The following is a 26,163-nucleotide window of genomic DNA, read 5'->3' as shown; positions in this document are numbered from 1 at the left end:
GATATAATTAATTTTATTAAACTTGAATTTCTTAATAATCTTTTTAATATAAATATTATATATTAATTAAAGTGCCTTTATAAATCTATTTTTTAGAACTCTAATCCCCAAAAATCATTTAATATTATCTAAATCCTTAAGTTTATAAATTGGTTTAATTTAATTAATAATCTTTATAATAATGAATTTACTATTTTCATAATAAATAATCTGGAAATTTTTTTAAAAAAATTAACATAATATATTCTTTATTAAAATAAATATATTATTTCTTTATATATTCAATTATTTTAATTAATTTTAAGATTAATATAAAATCCTTAAATTAAACAAAAAATAAATTACAAAATCTATACAAAACTCTATTAATAATTATATTCTTCCCTGATTTCTTGAATCTATTAAATAAAAAATATATTATAGAAATATCAATCAAATTAAATTATATATTTATATAAGTATTAACTATATTATATTATTTAGTTTTAAAATCATATTTAATAACTAAAAATGTTACAATTTGAATAAATTAATTTATAAATATAATTACATATATACTCTTAATTATAAATTTCTTTTATAAATTTCTTTTATTATAAATTATGATTAATATTGAATAACAAAGCTCTAACTATTATTTTTATAATTAAATACTCAAATTAATAGAATAAATTTAATAAATTCCAATTTAGAGTTTATTTTATATTATATTTTCCTTAAATATAAATTATTGATTTCCTTTTAATAATTAGTTTTAAATTATAATCCTAGAATACATTTATTAAATCATTGATATTAATTAAAGTATTTAAATATTTAAAAATTATGAATAGGTAGAGTATTTTCTAAAATTAGAATTATTAAATCAAATAACTAAATATTCTTTATTATAATTATTATAGTAATTATATTATATTATTAAAAAAAAATTTCTTTTTTTAATTTTTAATTTTTTTGAGATTAGGTTAAAAAATAAATTAAAAATTATATAAAAGTTTGTATATTTAATTATAGTTTCTAGAATTGATTTTTGAATAAATGAATTCAGAAATATTAATATAGAAGATATTATTTTATTTATATTTCTTTCAAGAAGAATTCAATTGTATTTAATGTAATTGATTATCTATAAATAATTAATATTAAAATAGATTTAGATTAATTTTGGAAATCTTTATTATTATATTACAAACTCTCTTTTAAAAATAATTGTTTTAAAAATTAAAATTTCCTTTAATTATTTGATTACTTTCTAATTAAATAATTGCCTTAGTAATTCAAACTTCTTTATAGTGTATTTCAAATTTGGATTCCAATTTATTATTTTATAATAAAGCTTCATATGATATTATATAAAGAATAAATAATCGGCTAATAGAGAATCAAGATTACTATTATATTTCACTTTAAATATTACAATTGGAATTCCTGTATTCTCTATATCTATCATCTTTAAATTATTATTATCTTCTTTAATATAACTTTTAGAATTAAATATTACTATCTTTTGTTTTTAAATAGCTAAATTCACAAATTTGTTATATTCTTTTTATATTTGAATATTATAATCTATAGGAATAATTAAAGCCGATTTTTATTTATATTTTCTAATATTAAAAAAACATATAATTATAGATTCCTATTATCTTCTAGCATTAGAAAATTATTTAATAATTTATCGGATAATCAAATAAACTTTTCATTACTTAATATCTTATTCACTCTTTTTTTTTCATTCTTCAGATAATCATTTTTTTTCAAAGTTCTTAAGGTATAAAGAAAACACTTGATTATCGAAAGTATACATAATAAATAAATCTAGGGATAATAACTAGTTTCTTAATATAATAAAGGTATTTATATTATTATTGTTTTTGATAAAAGTTTTATTTATATTTATATAATCAATAATATCTAATAATCAAACTAATCATTATAATTAATCTATAAATATAATATTAATCTATTAATTAAAGTAATTCTATTTATAGATGAATATTTTATTAAAAAAAATATTCTAAAAAATAATAATCTAATCAAATATTAATATACAGATATAATAGATTTATATATTCAGAATGTATTCAATTAAATATCTAATATATACTTAAAGATTTATTTCATATTATTTTATTCATATTCTAACTTTATATTCCTTATTTAAAGGATATACTCAATATCTATATTTATAAATTAAACTTCAATCAAATTAAAGATTATTAATAATCTTAATAATAAACACCAGATTATCTTCTTTAAAATACAATTGAAATCACTTATCTAATATTTAATTAAATAATTTGAATAATCTTTTTTTTTAAAAAACTAATATTATAGAAATGAATGATAGGTATTATAATTTATGTTCAAAGTTTAATTAATAATTCTATAAATAATTATATTTTGATTTATTTAATTACTAACTCTTATTCTACTGATTTAGTTTCTTTATTAGTTTTATAAATATAATTAAAAAAAAATCGAGTTTGATTTTTTTAATTTCAATTTATTTTTTAAATACTATATAATCTATAATTCTGATAACAAAAATATTATTATTCTACTTGATTATTATAATCAAGAATTCATAATTCCTATAAATTTAAATAAATTTTTTCTAGATAATTAAGAATATTTCATTATAGATTCTTTTTATTAAAAAATAATTCAACAGTTTTTTATTATTTATCTCTTTAATAAATAATAATCATATTATTCTATTAAAAATATAAGGAAAATCAAATAAATTTTGTTATATCTTATAAAAAGATTTAAATAATTATTAATTATTAAAAGCTTTAGAAATCATCTATTATATATATATATATATATATAATTAGAATATTTTTTTTAAAAGAATTTTTGATTTTTATTTCTTTTATAATAAACATTAAGTATTCAAATATTTCTCTCTTCAAATATTCTATTTTCTTATATTATAACTCTATTCAATTGCCTTTTGAAATTAGAGTATTTCTTGATTATTTAAAGGATTTATTAATCTTATAAGAAGTAATAGAATATATAAAATTATAATCAAAGATTGAGATAGGAAAATAAAAGGAATAAGATTTTAATTCTAAAAATATAAGATTGTTATATTTAATATATTAAATATGTATTTTATTCTCTATTATATTTTTAAAATATAAATAATATTAAAATCATTAAATTATTAATCTAGTTTGAATAATTATACTTTAAAAATAATATTTATATAGAAATTAGAAATCAAGATAATATTTATAAAAATCAGATTCTTATTATTCAGAGTGCCTTTTATTATTTTCTAATCTTTTCTAATTATTTAATAAAAATTAATTCTAAGTTTATTTAATCATTTTTAAAGAATTAATAATATGCTTGTTTATTTAATAAAGATATATTATTAATAATATATAATATTTTATGATTATTAAAAAAAAAGAACTATAAAATTCAAATTCTGATTTTAAAATTGAATTGATTATAAATACTTTTAGTATTATAATACTTGTAAATTTATTTAATATTCTAATAACAAAAGAAATAGTATTATGAAATAATGCTTTCATTTATTTTTTATTAATGAAAATATTATAAAAATACTTTCATTTATTTATAATTTTCTATTTAATCTTTTTAATCTAATTTACTATAAAAATCATATTTAGATAATTAATATATTTTTTAATCAAAATAACTTTTATTTTATTATAATTTTTTAGAATTTTATTTATAAAATTTATATCTTTTATTTTATTTTCTCAATACTCTTATTAGAATAGAAAATCTTAAATTGATTATAAAAAGTTTTTTTTAATTAAAATAAGCAATTTGAGCTATTTAATAATATAAATTTCTTTTATTCTAAATAACATAGTATTATAATTAATAATATTCTTAATTTAGATAAATCTTTTTATTAATTTTATCAATCTTGAATTGAATTTAAGAAAGCACTATTCTAATCCTAATAATATTAAGGAGAATATGAATAACTGATAATTTATAAATATCTAAAAGTTTATATATAAATATTTTTGAATAAGTAATACCTCAATTCTGATATTATTTAATTAAATCAATTTATCTATTTAATACTTAAATAATCAATATATAACATTCAAACTGAATTGTTATTTTAATAATTTGATTAAATAATACTAATTTATCATAAAATAAAAAGATTATTTTATAAAATATCTAAGTCTCTAATTCCTTATTTAAAAAGAATAATTCTATAAAATAAATTAAATCAATAATTAATTAAATTTATTTATAAATTTATTAATAGGATTTATATTTATTATTATATATTATTTTCTTATTATTATATAATGTATTATAACTAATAAATAAAATAATTATATTAAATTTGAATATAAATATGAATTTGATTAATAATAAAGAAATAACTAAATAATCAATTGATTCCTTTATTTCTATATTCTTATTTTCACTTTTTCATTTTGAATATTTAATATAATATTCAAAAAGCTTTATTTTATAAGTATATTACTCGATTCTATTCTATTTTCATCAAATATTTTTAAGAATTAAAGAAATAAAAGAAATTGCAATTAGCTAATTAATTATTTCGAATAATAATTTTAAACAAATAAAGAATAAGAGATTTGTTTTTAATAAAGGTTTAGAATCAATCTTATTGCAAATATTTTTTAATTAATATTCAATTCTTAAAGTATTATATTAATTTAATTAATCCAATTAGATAATAAAATTTATTAATCAATATATATATTATATTAATATAATTGATTTAGATATTCAAATAATAAAAATTTAGATTTTAAATATAATTTGTAATATGTCTATTTTTAATTATAAAAATAGTTTATAATAGGATAATAGTGTTTAAATATAAATGGAGCTTATAATTATTATATAAAACAATAACATATTATAATAAAATAGAAATGATCGAATAATAATAATATAAATTAAAAATATGTATATATTGAATTATATTTTTAATTGAAACTGATTTTTCTTATAAAAAGAGATAGGATTATATATTGAATAATTATTAAATATTAATTATAAAAATAGTAATCGAATTAGAGTTTGATTTGATTATTATTATTTTATTTGAGAATATTCCATGTATTGTATTTTTGATTATTATATAATCTGATTCATGTAGACTATAATACTGTTTCCGTTATAATAAGCGATTTAAAGAAAGTAGATTTATCAATCTTTAATTAATAAATAATCTTATTAAAAAGTCAGAGGATTTAGAACTAACTCTTCTTTTATATACTATGAGTCTATAAAAAGGAATATCTAATAAAGAGAGCTAGATTTTAAAGAAAGAAGAGCCCTTTAAGCTATAGTTTCATTTATATTTAGAAATTCTTTTATAGATATAATTGAAAACATTATTAATTTACAACTAAAAGCCGATCAAGCTTCATTATAGGTAATTAATCTATTCTTATATCTTTTACTTTAGTACAATGAATACAATGAAGATATATGTCTTTTCTGCTCACATGGTATCCGCCTTGAATTAGTCCAATTCAACCCTCCCAAACTCCAGATCTGTATGATACATCCCATCTCGACATTTCCCATTCCCTTGTACTTATGCGCCCAGAATGCAATTCAAAGTCAAGCGCCCGGAACACGTCTTCGATACCCATTAAAAGTTTCCCCTTCTCCTGATGTTACGAGCTCTTCCTTGATTCTCCTCCTCCTTTCTGCACGACTTAGCGGTTTTTCTGGAACTGCAATTTCTTCTCTTCCCCCTTTCTTAATACCTTCTGTATTATCCGCAGATCCAGCACCATCACCCTCACCTTCGATACTCCCGTAGTCCTTCCGTACCTCTGTGACACTCTCCTCAAGCCCAGCCCCACTCCACTCTTCATTCCCCTCCCCCCGCGTCTTTTTATTTTTCCCATTTTTTCCAGCGACTTCATCAATCTCTTCCTCTACATCTCTTTTGATTTCCGCCCTTATATTTCCTTTTCGTACCGCTTCATTCTCGAACTTTTTGGGCAAAAATACCTCCACCTGACCTTTCCTTCCGCTCCTATCCGCATTGATATTTAGATTGTCTGGAACCTCTAACCCCACCAGCTTTGCTTGAAACTGGGGTTTGATAGCTTCTCTTAAATCACGTACTGTTTGCTGTTGGAGAACATAACCGGAGAGGAAGAGCGCGGTGGTAAAGAAAAATACTGACAGTTACTCATTAGCTTTGAACTACCATTATCAAAAGGAAACAAGTCCTCATTGCTTGATAGTGGATGCACAATGCTATTTGTAGCAACGCGGAGAAGAGGCAATTACTCGCACATACCGATAAAGGAAGAAATAGCGACTGAAACTTGCCCGGATGTCAGGAGCATGTTTTTGCGACGTGAATTTGGGTTTGGTATTTCAAAATTGAGCTGACAAGTCGGGGTTTCTTATAGAAATTCCAAACGCAGCGTATAATCAATATGATTGATTGAGGTGGTGTGGTGTGGTGTATTGTAGTGTCGTGGAATGTAGTGAAGGAGTTGATATAAATCCGTAAATCATATACAATTACTCGTATGTGCCATATTTATATAGTTTTATACCTACCTATATAAGCATCAGACACATGATTGATCCTTACGCACGATGATGCGTTTGGGTTCGTTTCGTTTCGCGCAAGATCGAAAATATTAGTGACTGGTTGACATGGCAACTATCAACTATCAATTATCAGTCATTGCGATAAAAACTACCTCCATCACCGTCATCGTCTACCTTTTCTCGAGCCCGTCGTTAAACAACGTTACTTGGAGACACACGACCAGGTGAATTAATATTCAGCTCGCTTACTCTGATGCAAATCTTGAAGCTTCACTGCCTCTTCCTAGCTCCCAAAATATAATTCGAATCGCATCAAGACTTCTGTCCATTAGAAATGGCTACCCACCGCGCCGATGAAAAGCGCTTCCTTGACGAACGCGGCAACACTGGTCCTCTTGCCCCCAACGGTCTTAATCCTGCTACCATCCTCGAGAAACCTGTGCGCGAACGCATTGTCGATTGTTATTTCTGGAAAGACCAATGTTTTGCTCTCAATGAAGCTGATATCGTTTCGCGTGTTGTTGCTCACGTAACATTCATCGCTGGCACATATGGAGATTCGCAAAGACCTTCGCCATTTCTATGTCTTGCTTTTAAGTTACTACAATTAGGCCCCAGCGACGACATATTAAAAGAATATATGGGGTACGGTGGAGAGAAATTCAAGTATCTGAGGGCTTTAGCATTGTTTTATTGGAGGATGACGAGACAGGCAAAAGATGTGTACACTATGTTAGAAGGTTATTTGGAAGATAGGAGAAAGCTAAGAAGGAAGACAAGGACAGGCACAACGTTGACATTCATGGATCAGTTCGTGGATGATTTGTTGACGAAGGATAGGGTGTGTGGGACGACCTTGTGGAAGATGCCGAAGAGGGAAATACTAGAAGACTTAGAGGTGCTGGAGCCGAGGATCAGTCCACTTGGAGATATCGAGGATCTACTAGATGAGAGTGAGGGCGATATTGAGGTGATGAAGAATGGCGCGGAGTCAGAGAGCGCGGACAGTCCAGGGGAGGAATTTGGAGAGGAAGCAGTGGAAGAGGGAGAAAGAATGGATGTGGATCCATCAGATAAACCCTCCCCTTCTAAGCAAGATAGTCTGTAACATTGGTGAAGATCCTCCCCGGGAGTTCGGTTTATGTGTTTGGATCTCGAAGATATTATACCCAGGAAAGATTTCCTTCTGAGATTGTTAAAACACTCTCATATTATGTTCAATTACATTACCGATTGAACACCGGCTCAACCATAATTCATTCGCTGGTTTTTGTTTGTTTTCTTTCTTAATTACTGAATCTTTTGCCCACCTAAGTTTTTGGAATATGTGAAATGGAACCTGTAGATGATCCATTGACCTCCAAGAAAGCAAAGATCATTAATGTTATCCCTTCTGCGAAATTGAGTCCAGCCCCAAGAGCACTTCTCACCCAAAGACAACACCTAGTTTTGCCATCCACCCATCCACCCGTCCACCCATATAGCTTCTATATACCTAGTACCCTTTGATGACCACAACTATACCCGATAATCCACAGATCCAACACAATCGTACCATTACAACTTTTTTCCCTCTTTCACACCCTTTGTCTTATCTAGCACCTTCATTTTACAGCCCTCCCAACTCTTCCTCTCCTAGGCTTATCCTCATCTCTTCTCATCTGTTCCTTACTCGAATTCTCCAACCACTGCTGACCTAGAAGTGCATCACCCCATTCAAGCTTTTCATCATGACTTGGAGATTGAGCCTTGGGTCAGGGTTAGTCCTCCATGTGGGAACTCTTGAAGAATGAAAAGGGACTCGTGCTCACAAGACATGAACTGCACTGATCACCAAATTTTAGAACCATATTCTGGCAATTGAGGGAGCCCTGGCTGTTATATGAGCATGTGATGTATTCATATGTGGTTCATGTACAAGGAGAGAGGAGGGTTGGCAGGATTGGGATGCCAGCACTCACATAGTAGTTTGCGCAATAGCAAGACATTTCGAGAATTGGTACTCGAATTCTTCGATATTGATCGATCTCTCCGTTTCAGCCGATTTTTGTACGAGTTAGTGCTCTTCCCGTATAGCGAGAAAAGCGTATGGTTTTCTATGTCTTCCTCTTGAGCTTATGCAAAAAGTCAAATGCTACCAATATATTTGAAGAGAAAAGACGGAGAAAAAGCAAGCGCTACATAGCTACAAAGCTATTGTGTAGTTAGCTACCTGCCCTTTCCGAAATAAGAGTAGGGCACACTTAACCTATCAAAAATCAGTTTTGTGTCAGCCGTGACGGGAACTAGCTACCCTCTACCCTACATCCACCGTTGTCATTTCAGTCAGACCCTTGGTACAAGTATAAATTCGGATCCTAGATATTGTCGTTCATATCAAATCCCAGCCCAGCCAGTCAAATCCGCACGTCCATATTAAGCTCAATATAATTTTAGGATAAGCAAATCTAAAATCCACACTTTTTCAATACTAGTCCAAAGTCCAAAGTCTAGGACAGAGTCTTGAATCGAGAAAAGTCGCGCATCTAAACGCTTTATTGTTAGATCAAAGGATGAGCTATATCAACCCTGTGAAATTCGAAATATGTGCAATAGAATTCTTAGTCTGGCGTTATGCCCAGGGAACTTGATAGGTTTGATGACTGGGGTAAGATACCACAGGAATATGGGCCGAGCGTATAAAACGTACCTTGAACTTAGCTCGTTTACCATGTAAACGGGTTTCATCTGATCTATTTGTTTTGAATGAGCTTTCCATTCTCCTATGTATTGAACTTGAGTGTTCTCGGGTTAAATAAACTTGTTAACGAACAAAATTGGCCATTATCAAGGATCAATATATAGTCTCAGAATAGAAAAAGACGAGTGTGAGTGTGATATTCCCATGAAACTCCTTGCCCTTTTCGAGGATGTACCCACTCTACAATCAATGGATCGAAGAGGTCACCTTATATAGAGAGATTTATGAAAATGTGAGTAGATAAGACGGTTGAAGACCCGAGCCAAGTTGAACTTTCGTAGACTAAGTGGAATGTTTCAGTGAGGTTCGTCGTAAGATGGTTCAAAATTATTATGTTGGCCAACGATAAAATGAACCATTTTGCTTTTTGAGTTTTAGTACTTCAACCTCGATGTCGGAAAAGCATGAGTACTTACAAGAACAGTGACCAATGTATAAACTAATACATGTCATAAATAAAGCGCTCTATTGGTATGTTATGAGACTAAGTTCTTCACTGAAGGAAATAGTGACGCATCTAGTAGGCGAGTGCCACTTCACAACTTCTGATCATCATCCACCCATAATACAAGATACTCTACCTTCAAAGCACGCAGGGGCAGTTTTACCAGAACTGTCATCCGTGAATTTTGTACATTTATTATGTAAAGCGTTGCTGAAGATTGCTAGCAGACTACAGACGAGTATATTTAAATCTAAATCGTGGTCTAAATTCGATACTTCATGGACGCCAAACTCCTGCTCGACCTTGATGACTGACATCACTTTCTACCTGAAATGCTGCACAAAACCATGCAACCTGTCAATGACGACTGGGAAGATCGCATTCGCACTATCCTCAATTAACCTTTCAAAATGCCTGATTGCATCCTCTTCGCTCAATTCTAAATGAAATCGTTCTTTAACTTTCAATACAACCTTGTCTGGCTCAATTTTGATATCCGGAATATTGGCATCAACCATCAGACTGAAGAGATTGAGAATCAAATTTGAGGATTTACGTAATGTTGTGTAAGCCGTGAAGCAGTACTGTTTGAATTGCGGATAATGTTCCGACATAGATCCTCCCATCCCGTCTACCATTTCCTTACAGAGTTTCATCGCGGGAGCAAATGGCTTGGGGTCTCTACCAAGTATAAAGCCAAAATCAGCGTGGAAAAAATGACCATCTGGTGCCAGAAGAAGATTGTCTAGATGACGATCGCCCACACCAAGAAGATATGTAATCACACAGTATCCTGCACACGATTTTATAAACACATCCAAGGCTTCTTTGCGAACACCAAGAGAGGCCTTGTCATCAGGATTATTGGATTTGAGATAATTAAGTACAGTGTTGCCCTTAAACTTGTTGACAATGCTCTGCAGGGTCATAGACGGAACGAACTGGACAGCTCCTGCAGTTGCTCCGGTCGCAAGGATTTTGTAAGGTGACAACTTCAGGTCTAGGTTCTCTTTTTGTAGTAGCTGGTCCATGAGTGTAATGATCTGAATGACTAGTTGATCCTGGCGCAAATCGTCTCCTGTCTTGAAGATGATTTGATATTTTTGTTTGGTTGTCGTCTTAAAAGTTATCATGATTGGAAACAACGATGACTTGAAAACATTTGTTTCCGAAGGATCCACGCCGGTGATCATAATCGAAGGGTCAAGCGGTAGAGGTAGGGGTGGGTCTATAGTGATGAGTTCATTCTTAGGATCGGCAAGAAACTGCTTTACCTTCTCGGCCTTGCGAGATACTGTATCCCGTGAAGACTTTATATCTTCAGAAACCCTAGACAACATTGTGACAAGCTCTGCCTGGCGCAGTAGAACCTTTCGAGTCTCAACTCCTTCGGGCGCCTTCACCAATTCGGTCATGAAATCGTATTCAACTTTGGCAAATAGTTTACGATAGCCAGCTCCTTGATCTTCGCTTTTGTCATCGCATTCTACCATAAGATACCAGTGAAAGAGATTTCCGAGTTGGAAATTATTTGTTGCCCTTGAAATAAGTAGTCGTGCAAGGGAAGAATCCTGTGTCGCATCTTCAGCCGAATCGGGTGAAATATGCTCGAATTTGAGGGCTTGTACAAGTTGCAACAGATAGAGCAAGAGCTCGTCATCATCGGATTTTCGTAATCTATCCACAGCGTAAGCTCTCACGGAAGAATTTTCGAATGTTGGCCCCAATAACTCTAAAGCGTCATCAACATCAATCTCGGTCCATTTGCTCAACATGGCCACTGCTTCACGGGCTTCGTTTGGGTCATTCCAATTTACAGATTTGATGAACTTTGTGAGTGCCCTTTTGTCCCGCGCAAGATGATGCCTGAATTTCCAGACAAGGTCTTTTTCCTCTGGTGATAGAAAGTGTGTTGGCGAATATGCGATAATGTTGTTTAATTCATCTCGGACTTTGGCATTCGGTTTAAGGTCACGATCTAGCACTCCAGTTCTGTGACTTCGAACCAGGCGACGATGTTTACTCTCCGCGGGGTTATCCCTGGCCCCAACTTCAGGGTCGTAGACTCTTACAAGGCGTCCACCAAAGCCATGCTCATCATTGTCCCCGAAACCATTGATACCTGGCCCGAATTGAACTTGCGGGGGAGGTTTAAGGATGATGTTTGATTGAGAAGAAGAAAGATTCTGTAGCGAAGATATAGGTGGCGGTGGGTACTCGTGGTCGGCAAATACAACCGGGAAGTCGAATCTGGGTAGCTCCACATGAAGAGTGAATCTTTCATCCTTGGAAGGATGGTCGTCCAATAAATCATGTTCGGTATCGTTATTCTTTTCTTCTGCCCCATCCAGAGTCAAGATCACACTTTTTTGTCGAGTTCTTCTGCGCTGTATGTTCTTGAGAGTGGCACTGGACGCCTGAAGACCTCGCTTTTCTACTCCTCTGAAAACCAATTGATCCAGCCATTCGATACGTGCAATTTCGCCCATTTCATGTTTTTTGAATAATTTCTCCAGCCTGTCTAGTTCTTCACCCTCTTTGTCTATTATTTCAGCTTCTTCCTTAGACTTAGATCCGGCACGACGCACATTAGGTAGGACTGCGGGCGTTGAGGAGGAATCCAGACCATCTGCAGCCTTGCGACGATGTAAATGACATTTTTGACGACCTTTTTGCAGCTGGTTATCTTTATCAAACAACCGTAAAGTAGTCCCACCAAATGGTACAGCATGCCCTTGAGCCCCATCACCTCCCGTTGGAGACAAATCCCATACTGTGATCGCAAGTTGAGAACTCAAAGGTATCGTTGAACAATGTATGGGCAAGGTGAGCCATTCATTCCATCTTCCCTACGGTCAGCAACGTTCGAGTCTTTCAGCAGACTTCGACACTCACTTTCTCTCATGTTTGAATGATTTATAGGCTGTTTGGACGGGTACAGTTAATGGTTTCGAATCAGCCCATAACTGTACAGTGACATAAAGATCCGAGTGAGGGCTGCAACAGAATAATGGTGTCAGTATGCTCTTGTTCGAAATGCAATATAGAAACGTATGCACAGGCAGTTTACCTCAAATTGGAGCCAATATGTCTCAAGTCTGGTCGATTTATGAGTGTAGAAAATGGAATTGGGGTCTGCTCCCCTTCAAGGTTGACGCTATGTATATAATGTTTAGTGGGTGTGCAGGTTTGCAAACGAGCATGCTAAGATGTCATGTTAACATTCGACTTACATTCTAATATTTACTGGAATATCAAGAGCTTCTGAACTTGCAAAGGAGAAGGGTTCCATGATCCATGTTCCACGGATATTTGGTAGAAGGAGTTAATAAGTTGGAAGGGAAGCAAGAATGAGTTTGTAATGTTAATTGCTTAATTAATAAGCTCGTGGTACGTGAACCTGTAGTACAGAGATCGTAGGAGCCGTAGATCCCGTGAAAGAAACACAATGAATTATTGGTATGAATTACTATTATTGTTATGTATGAGATGAGTTGAGATGACGGGAGGTAACATCGATATCACAAGTAAATGTGCCATTGAGCCATTGAGCCATACTACCACGTGCCTACGATGTCTGTGCACTGCGCTTCCCCACATGGTGCTATCGGAACATTATAATTCCGCTCACACGTCACGCTAGCATCGCCCCGCCAAGATTGATCTTTCTCGCCCTCTCATTCTCTCGCCCTTTCGCTTCGCCCTTTCTCCCTCTCTATCATTAGGATTGAGGAACTTGAACAACGACTGAAGTAATGTCACATGATAGATTGAAAGATTCCCTTGACGCGACTTGCTCTTTCTTGATTGAGGGCCACTAGGTATACCGGTACAGATACACCACATCTCCCACACCCACACCCACTTCTACTTCTACCTCTCCCTCAAACCTTCCTTCTCCTCCTTCCCATTCAATCCATATCACCATTCACTATCCTTCTCTTCACTTCTCTCTCTTTCCGACTACGAACATCTTATTTGGAACCTACAGCATGATATTCATAATGGAAATAACACAGTGACAAATTACTCTCAATTTTAACGATCAAAATTCTATCATCCGATAAGCTTAATTCTTTATCTTATCAGGAACTTTCAGTCGAGAACACGACGTATCAAACGCGACGCGCGAGGTTATTCACTTATCGCAGCTACGTCTTGAATGTTCGCGTCCAATTTATCATAAAATCTCAACGAAAATTTGGACCGCGCCAAACTTTCACAATAGTTCACCATGTCTAGAATTAAGATCTCGGAATCTCCTGCCCCTCGTTTTGCTGACGATTTGTACGAAGCATCTCCTGGGCCAATGTATCCACGAAGGACTTCCGATAACACTGCTTTATCTCCTTCTCCAGCCGCTTCTATTTCATCCGATAAAGAGAACCACTCTTCAAGAAATGCAATCGACAAGGGGAAAGGTCGCGCCGTAAGTGTTTCCATGGGTCCACCAAGAGCACCATCACCCATCAGTAAGAGAAAGCGCACTGGGACCACCGGCGAGGGAGACCATTCAATGCAACGCAACCAAAGAAGGCGCACAATCGAAGCGGTTGAAGATGACGACGAGGGGGAACAGGAGTATGATCCAGATCAAAGTGTCGAAGAGAGAAGAAAGCTTCGGTCCGACTTGAGGGGTCTTTCAAGAACTCTGCAAGATAATCGTGCCGAGTATCTTAATGCAGAATCAACGGGCATCAAGGATACATTGCTTAAAGCAAATAAGCTATCAGAGAAAGTCAAACAAACCTCGGATGCAACAATCGATTCACGATTGCTTGTTAGTACTGCAGATCTCGCCAAGAAGAAGACGCTGCGAATGACATCTGGTGACACCGCACAAGGAGTTGACGTGGATGACTTTGTTTCTAAGATCAAGTTATACATGGGAAGGGGCGAACGTTCGCAGGACCATGCACCACGTAGTACTCAGCGGAGTCACCGGAATGGTGCCATAGTTGAAGATGACAGCGATAACGACAATGATGGAGAAATGCTCAACTGGCAACATCTCGGGCGCAATGCATGTTTACCGAACAATGCTCGCCCATCAGTGCCCGGTTTTCTCCTTGGCCCCCTGTCTTTACAAAAGCGCGCCCGCAGGGCTATTGTTCGAAGAGCTCCTCTCAGACTGAACAATCTTCACGAAATACAACCCGAGGTTTTGAGAGCAGATGATATAGAGAAATCAGAGAATGCAAATCTGACTTATTTATGCACAAAAATTCAAGACAGATTGAAGGAAGTTCAGGCCAAGGCCTTCAATGCTGTTGAGCTGGAGGCTACAGAAGACATGTCTGAAGAAGATGGTGTTGCGCTGAGGGAAAAGTATGGTGTATCGGAGAATTGTAGCATTGCATATTTCAAATTTGTCATCAATCCATTTTCCTTCGGCCAAACGATTGAGAACATGTTTTATGTGAGCTTCTTGGTTCGAGACGGTAAAGTAGAAGTTGAAATAGACTCGGATGGTCTCCCATACATAGGTTTGTTTTCTCATGCCTCTCAAGAAGACAATGATAGCTGATAGAGTACTTAGGCGTCAGGGATCCAAAAGAAAATGGAAATTCTTCCCATACAGCAAGACATCAAGCAGTCCTATCCCTCGATATGCAAGATTGGCAAGAAATGATCAACCTCTTCGATATCAAAGAACCCATGATCGATCACAGAGAAGAACAAGACAATAGCAATATTGGCGCTAAGGGATGGTATGCTTAAATCATGGACTAAAGCAATAGTACTTGGCGAGTTGATTGGCGTTCGCTTTTGATGGGTGCAGCATGGCGTGAATACATACGTTTCATGCTTCGCTTATGGGTGGAGTTTATTGGGAATAGCAAAAAAGGGATGGATAGGAACATGGCTGGATGAATGTTTCAAACATCAAGTGGCGTAAGGGCGTCTTCTTATATGTTGTAGCTTTGCACCTTTTCAACGACGTGGAGGAACTTGCTGCTATGTTGTATATAGTTGTGGGAGTTCAGCATGTCATGTCTAGATAATAAAATCAAGTCCTAATTACAATATTCTCAACAAGTCCTGCAATGTGTCGCGTGCTTCTGTGGTGTTTCCGTCATTAGCTGGACTCCAATTGTTACATTATTGTAGCCCTTCTTGATCGACATCCGCTTAACACCCCAACAGTTTCCAACGAAGCTATCTTCTTGTTAACATGCGTGGATTTTAGGGACGACGTAACAGTAAAATAGAGGCCGAGGCGTTTGCTAAGCTGCATAGTCTCTTGTCATGACCAAAATTACAACAGAGATGTGTTCTACAGATGTTATAATCATTTGATTTATATTCGGATTGGTGTAATCACAACTGTAAGATTACATTAACCCGACTGGAGAGAGGGCGCGTCAATGAAAACATGTGTTTGTACAAACGTTGAAAAAGCTGGAAGGAAACGTGGACCGCGGTGAAGGTTTTGCCACCGTTTAAATGACTCCATTCTACCCACTCGAATTCATCCCATCATGATCGTCTTATACGGAGCGGTATGTTAGCATATACATGACATGAAATCGTCTATCCATCAGGGCCACATTCATCTGCTGTTCCTGCAATATTAATCCAGAGTCTAAAACCAAACACCTCGCTGTGCCGCTAAAAGATCCCGAGTATTACGAGAAACCGGACTGTATTTTGCACCGGTTCTATCCCAGTAGTGGGATTTTTTGATAAAGAGCGTCGTATCCAGAACCGACCCAACTGGTTTCCGCACCACCTCGTGCAATGACTCCCAATCCACCAGCATACCAGATAAGGCTCACAAGACCAACAATACCATTGAGGCTCCACCACCTCCTTCTTCTTTCCCTCTCGGTTCCTCTAGGTAGTAACCCTAACCACTTTGCTGTGCCCCAAACCATATGTCCCGCCCCAAATCCCACCAAAGCTATATACGTCGTCCAAGAAATCACTGGATGTTTAGCAAAGCCATGCGCAACGTATCCCAACCCAACGCCAGATGATCCTCCTTCATGTATCAAAGGAATGACTCGGTTAACGAACATATGAGAAGCTACAAGAGGAGCGAGAACATAGCCTGAAATAGAGGTGAACGAGATTGAAGGCCAGAACTTCGGTGATAAGAAGGAAAAGTATGAAAGAGAACTGGACGGTTGATGGGAGGAGTAACGTTTTTCAGCTACACGGCGGCGATAGAGACGTAACGCGAAACCAGAAGTTATGTGAGCAGCGAGAGGGAGACCAACGAGTAATGGTTCGAGAGGGAATGATTCTGTTGCAGGGTTAGTGGGGCCACGTGAAGCATAGGATGAGGGATACAGGCTTAGCCAAAGGGGCACTTACGATAATATGGGCGAGTCAGTAATAGGTACTTTTCAGAAGCAGGCACCGAGCGGGTAATGAGGGGTATTATGGAGGTATTCGTGATATGCAAAGCACTGAAGACTGAAAAGGCATACGACGAGTAACGTTGTATACGTGTGACTATATCACATTTTTTCGTTAGTCCATACCCATGATATAAATTTACAACAAATAGCACTCACGATAATATACAGCTCCATGACCGGAACCACTAAGTCCTAATGTCGAGGATCTTCCAAACGAGGTGTATGAAGGCAATTCGGGTAGTTTTTCATCCCAGTCAAGTGGGGAATCTATAGGTGAAGGATCTAATTGTTGAAGATCAACAAAAGTATCGTCTGAAGCGATAGAATCTCGCCGTTGTTCCATATTTTACAATATACGCAAGTGTATATGAGATCTCAGTATCAGCAAAATGAAATTTATCAAAAAGGCATTAAAATGATGACAAGAATTATAAAAAGAGTTTCGGGACACTTATTAGTTGGTAACTAGGTAAGAACTAGACAGTCAGTGTGAAATGTGTTGAAGATGTATGGATCGGATAGATTTAAGGTTACAAAGCTTGGATCGCACCTTAATTTTCCTAGCAAATCACGTGGTCAGGCATCACGCACGTACAAGCAGCGAGTACCCCATAGGACGTGTGTCTGACGAACATTGGGTGCAAGAGAGAAAAAGAGTTTCCAATACAACACAACACAACATAACACAACACAACAAATATCGTCACGATCGTCACAAGAGATGCCTCCAGTAAGTTATCTCACGTGGAATTGATTACCTGAATAAAGCACTAATGTCATCTTCAAGCGTGGTTTCACAAATCCGGCCCCCAAAACTGAAAGTGCTCGCGAGGCTGTTAAATCTTTCTATTGTAGGTTATCATGGCCCCATCCACCTTCCATACATTCTCTTACATACACAGGCGAATTATGCAGCAAAGGGTACGCTCGAATGAACGAATATGAGGCTCATCTCTCTTCATACGACCACTCTCATAAACAACGTCTTAAGGACATGCGACAATTAACACGCGATCCAATGGCCTCTAGCAAAGCTCGAAAGGCAGAAGCGAAAGCCAACTCGCAGTCTGGGTTGATCTCAATAAAGCTGGGTGGAGAAGCAAGCTCAAATACTGGAGCTACTGCTGGAGGTTTCAAGAAAGGGGGTTTCAAGAAAGGGGGTTTCAAGAAATCGGGGTTCAAAAGTGCTTTTGCTCCTGTTGACGGGGGCGGAGCTGACGTACCCGTGAATGATGAAATTGAAGAAAAGGTTCAAGTAGGCAGAGGCCTTGGAGTCAAGGAAGATGATTTAGAAAGCGATACCGACGATGAACAATACGGGTATGAGATGTACGATCCGAGATATCCTACGGATTGAGAAAGATTGGACACCGAAGAATTGTATCCATACGAGCTAAAGCCTCGAGCAGTGTATAATCCGAAGGCTCGAAACGTCTCATACAACTCGCATAGCTTTGTCTTGCATAAAAGTTCTGCTGGAAGAATTCGGGCATGACACCAGCAGTAAGGCATCGATTCTATGCATCCCGACGAAAAGAGATGAACGTTTATGGTGATAATTATGGAGATCAACATCACGATATTCTGAATTACAGAGTACCAACTAGCCAGAAAACATAATCACCTGTTGCATGTTGGCAAGGCACATATCTTTTCCCAACGCGAAGGTTAGTAGTTGACCTCGAACACGATCTCTTACTTCTGGCATCGCGAAAAACGAAAAGTAACGAGGATTTGAGGAGCCAAGGAATTCTTGAGCGCTCATTGCGCCTCTTCGTACTCTAGAGGACACATTAGTTTGAGAGCTATTTAGACCTCATGCTTTACACGGATGATTGCCCACAACGGCAATTGGCTCTGTAATGAAGAGCATCGCAATGGTTTTTCGAGTGGTCAAACTTTAAAGGGCTAAACTGGCGTCTAGAGCATAGTTGGGTGACGTTCTAGGTCAAATTGATTGGTTCAGTGATATGCGAAGGTATCCGTGACAGTCAGAGGGTGAGATTCGGACTCAAATGATCAGAATAGTAAGAATGAATCATGGTTAGCATTATTCTTGTCCTACGAGCCGTCGGTAAGTCTTTAGACAGCATGCTTGACATAATTATTTAGATTTACATACGCTGTATGCGAAAAGAAGCTGCGAAAAGAATCATGAACTCATCTATATATGCGACTTTCACGTGAAGCCCGAGGTAGTTCCCTGCCTATTCAGCCAGTTTAGTTGATTACAATTGTTTGAAAGATGTGAATAAATTCTCGCATGGTACCTGTCGTTAGCCCCTATCGTACCATTTGGCTCAGCATGTATTAGCCATAAGTTATGATGGGTATTGCGAGAGCCCCAAATACTTTCCGCTTTCTCTAGATCCAGATCTCAACGCCTGCTTCCATTGAAATTCAGACCGATCCAAATAGTATGCAAAAGTGCTAAACTTTAGCCCTCCATACGGGATACACTTTGTACCCGTTTCATCCGTCAATCCTAGGACAAGCTACTTTGATTTGTATTCACTTCAATTGCAATATAGACGTCGTTTCTGATGAGAGGAAACATACGGTGTGCTCCTACGAGACTTGTTGTCCGATAACAAGTTTGAATATGGCAATTGACCATTCCAAGTACTCTTCGTGCGTACCTGATTAAACATCAGAGATCTTACTATACAGAGTATCAATATAGATTACCGATCATCACTTGCAAAATTGACGATTTGGCAATGACATCAGTCCAAGACAGATATGTTCTTCGCAAGTCTGTATCTTCTTATCATGAAGGTGGATTTGCCGTCAAAAATGCTCATATTTCTCTGGGCTAGTATTGTGGCCAACTATCTAGGAAGAAGAGCTACGAAGCAATGTAAAGGCTATGAGATGTATGGTAGTTGGGACTCAAGCAAGCTCTACACCAGTTATCATGAGACTTCGAGGGTCCACTGATCAACTGGAAATAGGCAATCGAGATCAAATTTCCTGACTAGGAACTTAATAAGTTATCTTTCGTCTTGATGCAACCAAATTTACTTTGCTCTTTTCACTACATCTTCTTTTGACAGCGCTTTTGTGTAAAGACTTGCTTCCGTGACACCTTTTGAACTACGAGAGTTAACTTGGTTGGTTCCTACTTTCCGTTCAAGTTGGTATCTTGGTGATTTCTTTTGCGACTTCCTAGATTTATTTCTCGTGCAACCTTTCGGCACATAACTTTTCGCAGTAAGCATGCTAATAAGTATTTTGTGGTTGTGTGCTCGCTCTTGACAGCACATTATTCCATCGTGACATTTGAGATCTATTTTGGTATTCACAACAACTAAAACTTATAATGCACGCAGACTCTCTAACCTTTTCATCCGGTTTGTTAGAGCAAACAGTTTTTTTTGACTTTCAGTTGGTTACGCTAGTCTGGATTATATTCCACAGTTGGCTCCTGATATCAATGAAGGTAATAGTCTACTTGCCAATTCTTTGAAATCTCTCAATCGTCTAGCAAACCCAATACATTCAAATTGTAGAGGATTTTGTACCTTCCTTCGTATGTCAATCCATGTTATCATTGTTCTAGAAAGCATGGTAAAGTTTTGGACCTCGATCGTGAAGATGGCATTTCCATCGATGAAGTAAAAGTCGGGACGACATGGGATGCAAATAGATCATTGTCACCATCATCTCAAAAATTGTATAAACATGCTCAATGAAATTTGTTTCATCGAGCGCAACTTGGCCTCACAATTGTTTCCTCCAAAGTAATATAATCACAACTTTCCAGCTACAGACCTCGGATTGAGCTAGTTCAAACTGGGAAAGTAGTCTCTGATAGGTCGTATTACAACAGTGGATAATCAAACTCGCTTCGGAATGTACAGATAAGGAAACTACTCTCTCATTGACCCGCTTCTGCGGCTCATCTATGCGTGGATGCTCATTTCTCAGACTGAGCTCTTATGTACATCAAAATGTGCAGCAGGAGCTTCATCTCTCGGATTTTGGAGATTAATTTTCACGGATTTTGCTAAAGACCGGTCACCTGTCATGGAAATGATCTCATCAGAATCCACGCTATTAATTTGGGCGTTGAAACAACAACGAGAAACGATATAAGAAAAATCTATATAACATGGTGTTCACCCTCTAGTTGTGGTTGAATGCAAATCATCACGACCAGCCTCTATCAGAAACCACACATACCTAAGCATAAGTATCTTGCTGAGACTTGCTCATCACTCACCACTATTCAACAACTATTCCCCAGACAACATGGCAGCTGCAGTTGCGACCCAACCCCACAATCTTCCGCTCCTCGCTACTCCTGAGACGTGTCGAGGCTGTACTTACATTGTTACCGGTGCCAACACCGGTCTCGGGCTTGAAGCCGCTAGGCATCTTGTTCGACTGGGCTCTGCTACCGTGATTATGGCAGTACGTGATCCGTCTTCCGGCTTTCACGCTTTGGCTGACATCGAATCATCAACCGGAATTTCTGGTATAGCCCAAGTTTGGGAGCTTGATCTAACTTCATACGCTTCTGTCATAGCTTTTGCGAAAAGAGCAATCGAGAAACTCGATAGAATCGATGCAGTGATAGAGAACGCTGGGGTGGCTTCAGGAGAAAGAATCATGAAAGAGGGACATCTGCTTACAATTACAGTCAATGTAATTAGCACCATACTATTGGGAGTCTTGCTGCTTCCAAAATTGAAGGAATCTGGAGAGCGATTCGAAACCTTACCGCATCTGGTTATCGTAACGAGTAGAGTCGGTTTTGATTTTGGGGAGGACTGGATGAAGATCAAGGATGATCCAATAGTGAAGTCGAACATGGAAGAGATGACTTCAAAGGCGTAAGTTGTCTGTAGGTTGCGTGATTCAGACTAACGAAATTCACTCAGGTATCCACTGTCTAAGCTCCTTGAGATAATGGCAATTCGCCATCTTACCGGTCTTCTTCCCCTTCAACAAACTGGAGTTGTCATAAACCTAGTGTGCCCCGGTCTTTGTAAGACCGATCTTAGCCGCAGCGTCCCCCCCGGACTTCGTGAAAGAATAGCTAAGCAAAAAGAGCAATATGGGCGAACCGCCGAGGACGGTAGTCGAACATTGTTGTACGGCGCCGTTGCGGGCGAAGAAAGTCATGGGTGCCTATTGGAATCTTGTACCATCGCCGAGTACGTTTGAATCGTTGCCACACTCTGTTAATACGCTGACACCTTGACCAAGGAATGCAATACCAAGTTGGATAACTAACTTGGATGGCAAGAAATCACAGAAGATTGTGTGGGATGCCATTGCAGGGGAACTGGAGACGATTGAGCCTGGATGCGTAGAGAAGATATTCAAAAGATGAAGCTTCTGAAACTACTCGTTGTTAGTGCTAGTTATTTTCCAAGTACTCATGTAGCCTCTTTCTTTTACAAATGACGCATCTGCTTATATGTATCAATAAAAGATGGATTTTCTCTCCGCACAAAATTTTCACTCAACTACCTTCATTCGTACTAAATGCTTAAAGAGGTATCCCCTATTTCATTATAAGAGTTGAATCCTTGTCTCTAAACGTTGAAAGTATCGGATTGAGACCTTCCAATTGATTGCAGTAATGGTTTGACCTCTTTATCGTGCAAGGCGTAGACCCAAGGAAAGCTTTCCAGCTTTCGTTGTACATCAGTATGACCTTGAAGATTGAGAACTTGCATAGTTTGTCTTATATCTAACGCTAGCCAGGTGTCATCAAGACTTTCGAAGATTGAAGCCTTCCCCATAAGTAATAGCCAGAGGAATGCCTCCGGAGATTCAAATTTGCTTTTAGAAAGTTCGTGTGTAGAAGATCTAAGCAAACTAGCCAACAATGGATTGACTGGGACTTTCCCATCAAGTCCACGCATAAATGTTGAGATGAATGACGCCAGGCCTAAGTGAATCGCGTTCTCCAGAGGGTTCTTAGGACGACAATCTCCAAGAGGATACATGGTGAGGAGACGATATCCAAGAAAAAGAAGCGTATTGTGAAGCTTGTGACCACCCAAAGGGGGAGCTCTTCCAACAACGGCATCATTGAGCAACAGAGTGAAACTAATAGTATCTACCAGAAGAACAAGTAGTTCGGTGCTCAGTGGCAATGAAACTAATGCACAGGAGATTGCCTTGTTTTTGTAGAAATCTAGATTCCTACCCTCACTCGTGCAGAATGTATCATTGGATTCAATGTCCTGAACGGTGTATCGTGTGCAGGTGCCCGAATGTAGAGAATATTCGAGATCAGCTCTATCTTATGTATCAACATTGATCATGCATAGAGCTCTTGACTACTAACCTGAATATCTTTTGAGCAAGAGTATACTGTTTCTTTTTAAGATTCGAGATGCCACCCCTCATCTTAACCATCCTTTCGAGTCCTTGAAGATGTACAAGGCCTTGGCTAAATTGACCCTGCAACCTATAATAATGTGACATAGTCAACACAACCGCAATAGTAGTATCAGATGCGGCCTCATTTCCAGATAGTTTCTCATTTACCAAGCGAAATGCAAGCGAAAGATGATGCATAGCTATCTTTGGATCTTCTTGATTTAGGACGATATTATTGAGAGCCGTGACTGATACAGCCACACCACAGTGTAAGCCTAGGAGAAGTTGAATTAGTGAAATTGTTTTGATGTCTAAGAATAGGTAGGTGTAGCGTACACGCTTCGTCTGAAAGCATGAATTGGACGAATATCGAAGTAGATGCCCGAGTTTTGATAAAAGCTTTGCTCAATTCCGCGGGGTATCCTATACGACTTATGAATGAAAAAGCTGCGCAATCAACTCAGATTAGCAAGAATTTCCATTAAAAAAAGTATCACTGGATGGACATCGCCATACTTCTCTGAACGATTTGCTTATCTTTGAAAGAGTGATCTGGAAATGAAAGACAAGGAATGTTATCCCCAACCTGCCGTTCGATTTCATAAATGGTATTCTCCGAGTCAATTTGGGCACTGCTCAAATTTACACAAGCTGAAGTGACTACACGTTTCATTCCAGTTGGTCTCATTTTCGACGGTCGGACGAGCTTCTTTCCAGCATTCCTTCCCAAAGCGACGTGACTCCGAATGCGTTTTCGGACTGCATCATTGATTGTTGCATTGTTGATAAATTCAAAAGGCATAGCTATTGATTCTATCTTGCAATATCAGGCTGTCTCACTCGTGAGATGAATTGGAGAAGATGAAGGGGTATGGACAAAGACTCAAGTCTCGGAGTTAGTGGTGTTAACGAAAGTGGGAACGAATGACCGTCACGTCGGAGCCGAGCACGTAAGAGTTCTGGAACCTACTCACCGCACCCCTGTGACAAATGTAACAAAATCCCTGTAAAATTCATGTTTTTCTATATAAACTAAAATACTATATAATTAATTCAATTATTGATATTAAATTATAAAAACTTTTTGTAAATAACATAAATCATTTCTTCTATATAAAAATTTCTAATTTATTTTTATTTCTGTAGATGATTAGTTGTCAGACAGTATCATATTCCAGGAAAATCACGTTGCGCATCTTATTCATTTGGAAAAACATAAACATAGATGTCTGGCTTTGATATGATATCCCATCCAATGAGTGGAAAGGGAGGGTCTGATAACAGAGTAGAAAATGATTAATGTTGAACTTTGATTGGAGAGTTTTAAACTTCGCATTATTTGACAACTGTGACATTGATATTGAATACTTTTGACTTCTCCGCCCACTTCCATTGCTTTCCGCCCTCTGTAATCTTCTTCCGCTTCTCGCCGTTTTTGTCTTTCTCATTCTCTGTGTCCTCGCTACCTACTTGCCATCCCTCCCTCTCTTCATACCGAGGTCGGCGCTTCCGCTTGTGGCTGTGATGGGAAAATTAGGAATGAATGGATATAGAATCGTGTAACCGCATTCTTAGCTATCTTCCAACCACGCTGTTAAGTCCCACGACAATATTAAAACCTCTTGTATATGCATTCTCAAGCTTTCCGCTCCGAACCCATCTCAAATTTCCCAAAATGACTCAAATTTCCTTAAATATCAGTACATTTCAGGTCACTAGTCTGAATCGCTAGATTACTTGGTACCGCTCCCTCTGACCGCAAGTTCTCCATAATAACACTATGAATTGATATTCCATCATTTGGCCCCAACCACTTCTGCCATGTACTATGTTCAGTCATGAATAATGCCGGGCCAAAGCCTTCCCACATCATGGCCAGCTCGTAAGAATGTTGTTCTGATCTACCGCACTTATCAGTCAACATTTTGAATATCCATAATCGACATTCAGCATGGTTCCAATTCCATTGTGGAATACTTTGCGAGGTAATATTCGGACGGGTGTTCGTTGTGAGTATATGAATACGCGGAAACGTAGGCGATGGAGTACTTGGATTGGTTTGGGTGGCCGTGGAGGATTGAGCCTTCACATCATGAGAGGGTATAAACCATTGGGCGGAGGTTTCGGCAGCTGTGGAGAATTTAGGATTTGTGTCATTGTATGGTGGAGGTGCTTCTAATGAGCCCAAAGCCTTCTTGCGATTGAATAGATTCTTCCAGAAAGAAATCATGCTCACAGATTTGAGGTTTGCTGTTAAAAATGGCAGACAAGTGTGTTTGTTAATGAAATATTGTTGGGTAAACCAGCCAACTATATCCGAACAATAAAGTTTGACTAAATTGGTAGTGGTGAGCGATCGTGCTGTAGCTTATACGGTGTTGCTCATTAGTAGAGAACCTAAAGCTCTTGACACCGATAGTCGATAATGTGCTCATCACAAGATTCCTCTAAAATCGTTATTCTTCCTTGATCGTAGGCCATTAGCCTTCCGCCGTTTCAACTAGCTTCATCACCGACTAGGTGTTCAGAGAACATCCAGATTGATAATCGATAAATCCTCAACTATCGTCTCAGACATCAAAGTCACGTATTGATGCCGATTTCGGGTACGCAGAGACACCGAATGTGATAACAAGTGTTGATATCCAGAAAATTCGAACTAGCTACTACTCAGAGTCCGGCTCTCATGAAAAAAA

General features: G+C 36.8%; 10 protein-coding genes across 10 annotated transcripts; 4 read left to right on the top strand and 6 right to left on the bottom strand.

Moving 5' to 3' along the window:
* Positions 1 to 5,616: 5,616 nt before the first annotated feature.
* On the bottom strand, positions 5,617 to 6,359 carry EAE98_011152 (uncharacterized protein; the record flags this gene model as incomplete). The annotated part of the gene is made up of 2 exons (XM_038958774.1): positions 5,617 to 6,188; positions 6,311 to 6,359. 2 exons carry the CDS (start codon positions 6,357 to 6,359, stop codon positions 5,617 to 5,619), a joined length of 621 nt encoding a protein of 206 aa, XP_038804965.1.
* A 548-nt stretch (positions 6,360 to 6,907) lies between these two features.
* EAE98_011151 (uncharacterized protein) lies at positions 6,908 to 7,681 on the top strand (the record flags this gene model as incomplete). Its single annotated transcript, XM_038958773.1, has 1 exon — positions 6,908 to 7,681. One exon carries the CDS (start codon positions 6,908 to 6,910, stop codon positions 7,679 to 7,681), a length of 774 nt encoding a protein of 257 aa, XP_038804964.1.
* A 145-nt stretch (positions 7,682 to 7,826) lies between these two features.
* Positions 7,827 to 8,887, bottom strand: EAE98_011150 (uncharacterized protein). The gene is made up of 4 exons (XM_038958772.1): positions 8,822 to 8,887; positions 8,535 to 8,766; positions 8,385 to 8,444; positions 7,827 to 8,321 (listed from the first exon to the last, which is right to left on the bottom strand). The coding sequence occupies exons 2-4, from the start codon at positions 8,559 to 8,561 to the stop codon at positions 8,178 to 8,180; spliced, it is 231 nt and encodes a 76-aa protein (XP_038804963.1). The 5' UTR covers positions 8,562 to 8,766; positions 8,822 to 8,887; the 3' UTR covers positions 7,827 to 8,177.
* A 1,194-nt stretch (positions 8,888 to 10,081) lies between these two features.
* On the bottom strand, positions 10,082 to 13,050 carry EAE98_011149 (uncharacterized protein; the record flags this gene model as incomplete). Its single annotated transcript, XM_038958771.1, has 4 exons — positions 10,082 to 12,602; positions 12,654 to 12,755; positions 12,829 to 12,915; positions 12,992 to 13,050. 4 exons carry the CDS (start codon positions 13,048 to 13,050, stop codon positions 10,082 to 10,084), a joined length of 2,769 nt encoding a protein of 922 aa, XP_038804962.1.
* Positions 13,051 to 13,992: 942 nt separating this feature from the next.
* EAE98_011148 (uncharacterized protein) lies at positions 13,993 to 15,479 on the top strand (the record flags this gene model as incomplete). The annotated part of the gene is made up of 2 exons (XM_038958770.1): positions 13,993 to 15,244; positions 15,298 to 15,479. The coding sequence occupies 2 exons, from the start codon at positions 13,993 to 13,995 to the stop codon at positions 15,477 to 15,479; spliced, it is 1,434 nt and encodes a 477-aa protein (XP_038804961.1).
* Positions 15,480 to 15,782: 303 nt separating this feature from the next.
* Positions 15,783 to 17,619, bottom strand: EAE98_011147 (uncharacterized protein). Its single transcript, XM_038958769.1, has 3 exons — positions 17,282 to 17,619; positions 17,079 to 17,219; positions 15,783 to 17,007 (listed from the first exon to the last, which is right to left on the bottom strand). Exons 1-3 carry the CDS (start codon positions 17,466 to 17,468, stop codon positions 16,421 to 16,423), a joined length of 915 nt encoding a protein of 304 aa, XP_038804960.1. The 5' UTR covers positions 17,469 to 17,619; the 3' UTR covers positions 15,783 to 16,420.
* A 227-nt stretch (positions 17,620 to 17,846) lies between these two features.
* EAE98_011146 (uncharacterized protein) lies at positions 17,847 to 18,482 on the top strand (the record flags this gene model as incomplete). Its single annotated transcript, XM_038958768.1, has 3 exons — positions 17,847 to 17,855; positions 17,913 to 17,976; positions 18,028 to 18,482. 3 exons carry the CDS (start codon positions 17,847 to 17,849, stop codon positions 18,480 to 18,482), a joined length of 528 nt encoding a protein of 175 aa, XP_038804959.1.
* Positions 18,483 to 21,379: 2,897 nt separating this feature from the next.
* EAE98_011145 (uncharacterized protein) lies at positions 21,380 to 22,466 on the top strand (the record flags this gene model as incomplete). The annotated part of the gene is made up of 3 exons (XM_038958767.1): positions 21,380 to 21,963; positions 22,012 to 22,287; positions 22,340 to 22,466. The coding sequence occupies 3 exons, from the start codon at positions 21,380 to 21,382 to the stop codon at positions 22,464 to 22,466; spliced, it is 987 nt and encodes a 328-aa protein (XP_038804958.1).
* A 140-nt stretch (positions 22,467 to 22,606) lies between these two features.
* Positions 22,607 to 24,322, bottom strand: EAE98_011144 (uncharacterized protein). The gene is made up of 4 exons (XM_038958766.1): positions 23,984 to 24,322; positions 23,804 to 23,914; positions 23,433 to 23,742; positions 22,607 to 23,383 (listed from the first exon to the last, which is right to left on the bottom strand). The coding sequence occupies exons 1-4, from the start codon at positions 24,267 to 24,269 to the stop codon at positions 22,672 to 22,674; spliced, it is 1,419 nt and encodes a 472-aa protein (XP_038804957.1). The 5' UTR covers positions 24,270 to 24,322; the 3' UTR covers positions 22,607 to 22,671.
* Positions 24,323 to 25,157: 835 nt separating this feature from the next.
* On the bottom strand, positions 25,158 to 25,697 carry EAE98_011143 (uncharacterized protein; the record flags this gene model as incomplete). Its single annotated transcript, XM_038958765.1, has 1 exon — positions 25,158 to 25,697. The coding sequence occupies one exon, from the start codon at positions 25,695 to 25,697 to the stop codon at positions 25,158 to 25,160; it is 540 nt and encodes a 179-aa protein (XP_038804956.1).
* Between the last annotated feature and the right edge of the window lie 466 nt (positions 25,698 to 26,163).

The sequence above is a fragment of the Botrytis deweyae genome, assembly GCF_014898535.1.
Source record: "Botrytis deweyae strain B1 chromosome Unknown BDEW_044, whole genome shotgun sequence".
Lineage (NCBI taxonomy): Eukaryota > Fungi > Ascomycota > Leotiomycetes > Helotiales > Sclerotiniaceae > Botrytis > Botrytis deweyae.
The sequence above is the reverse complement of the archived record's forward strand: the minus strand, read 5'-3'. Positions and strand labels throughout refer to the sequence as shown.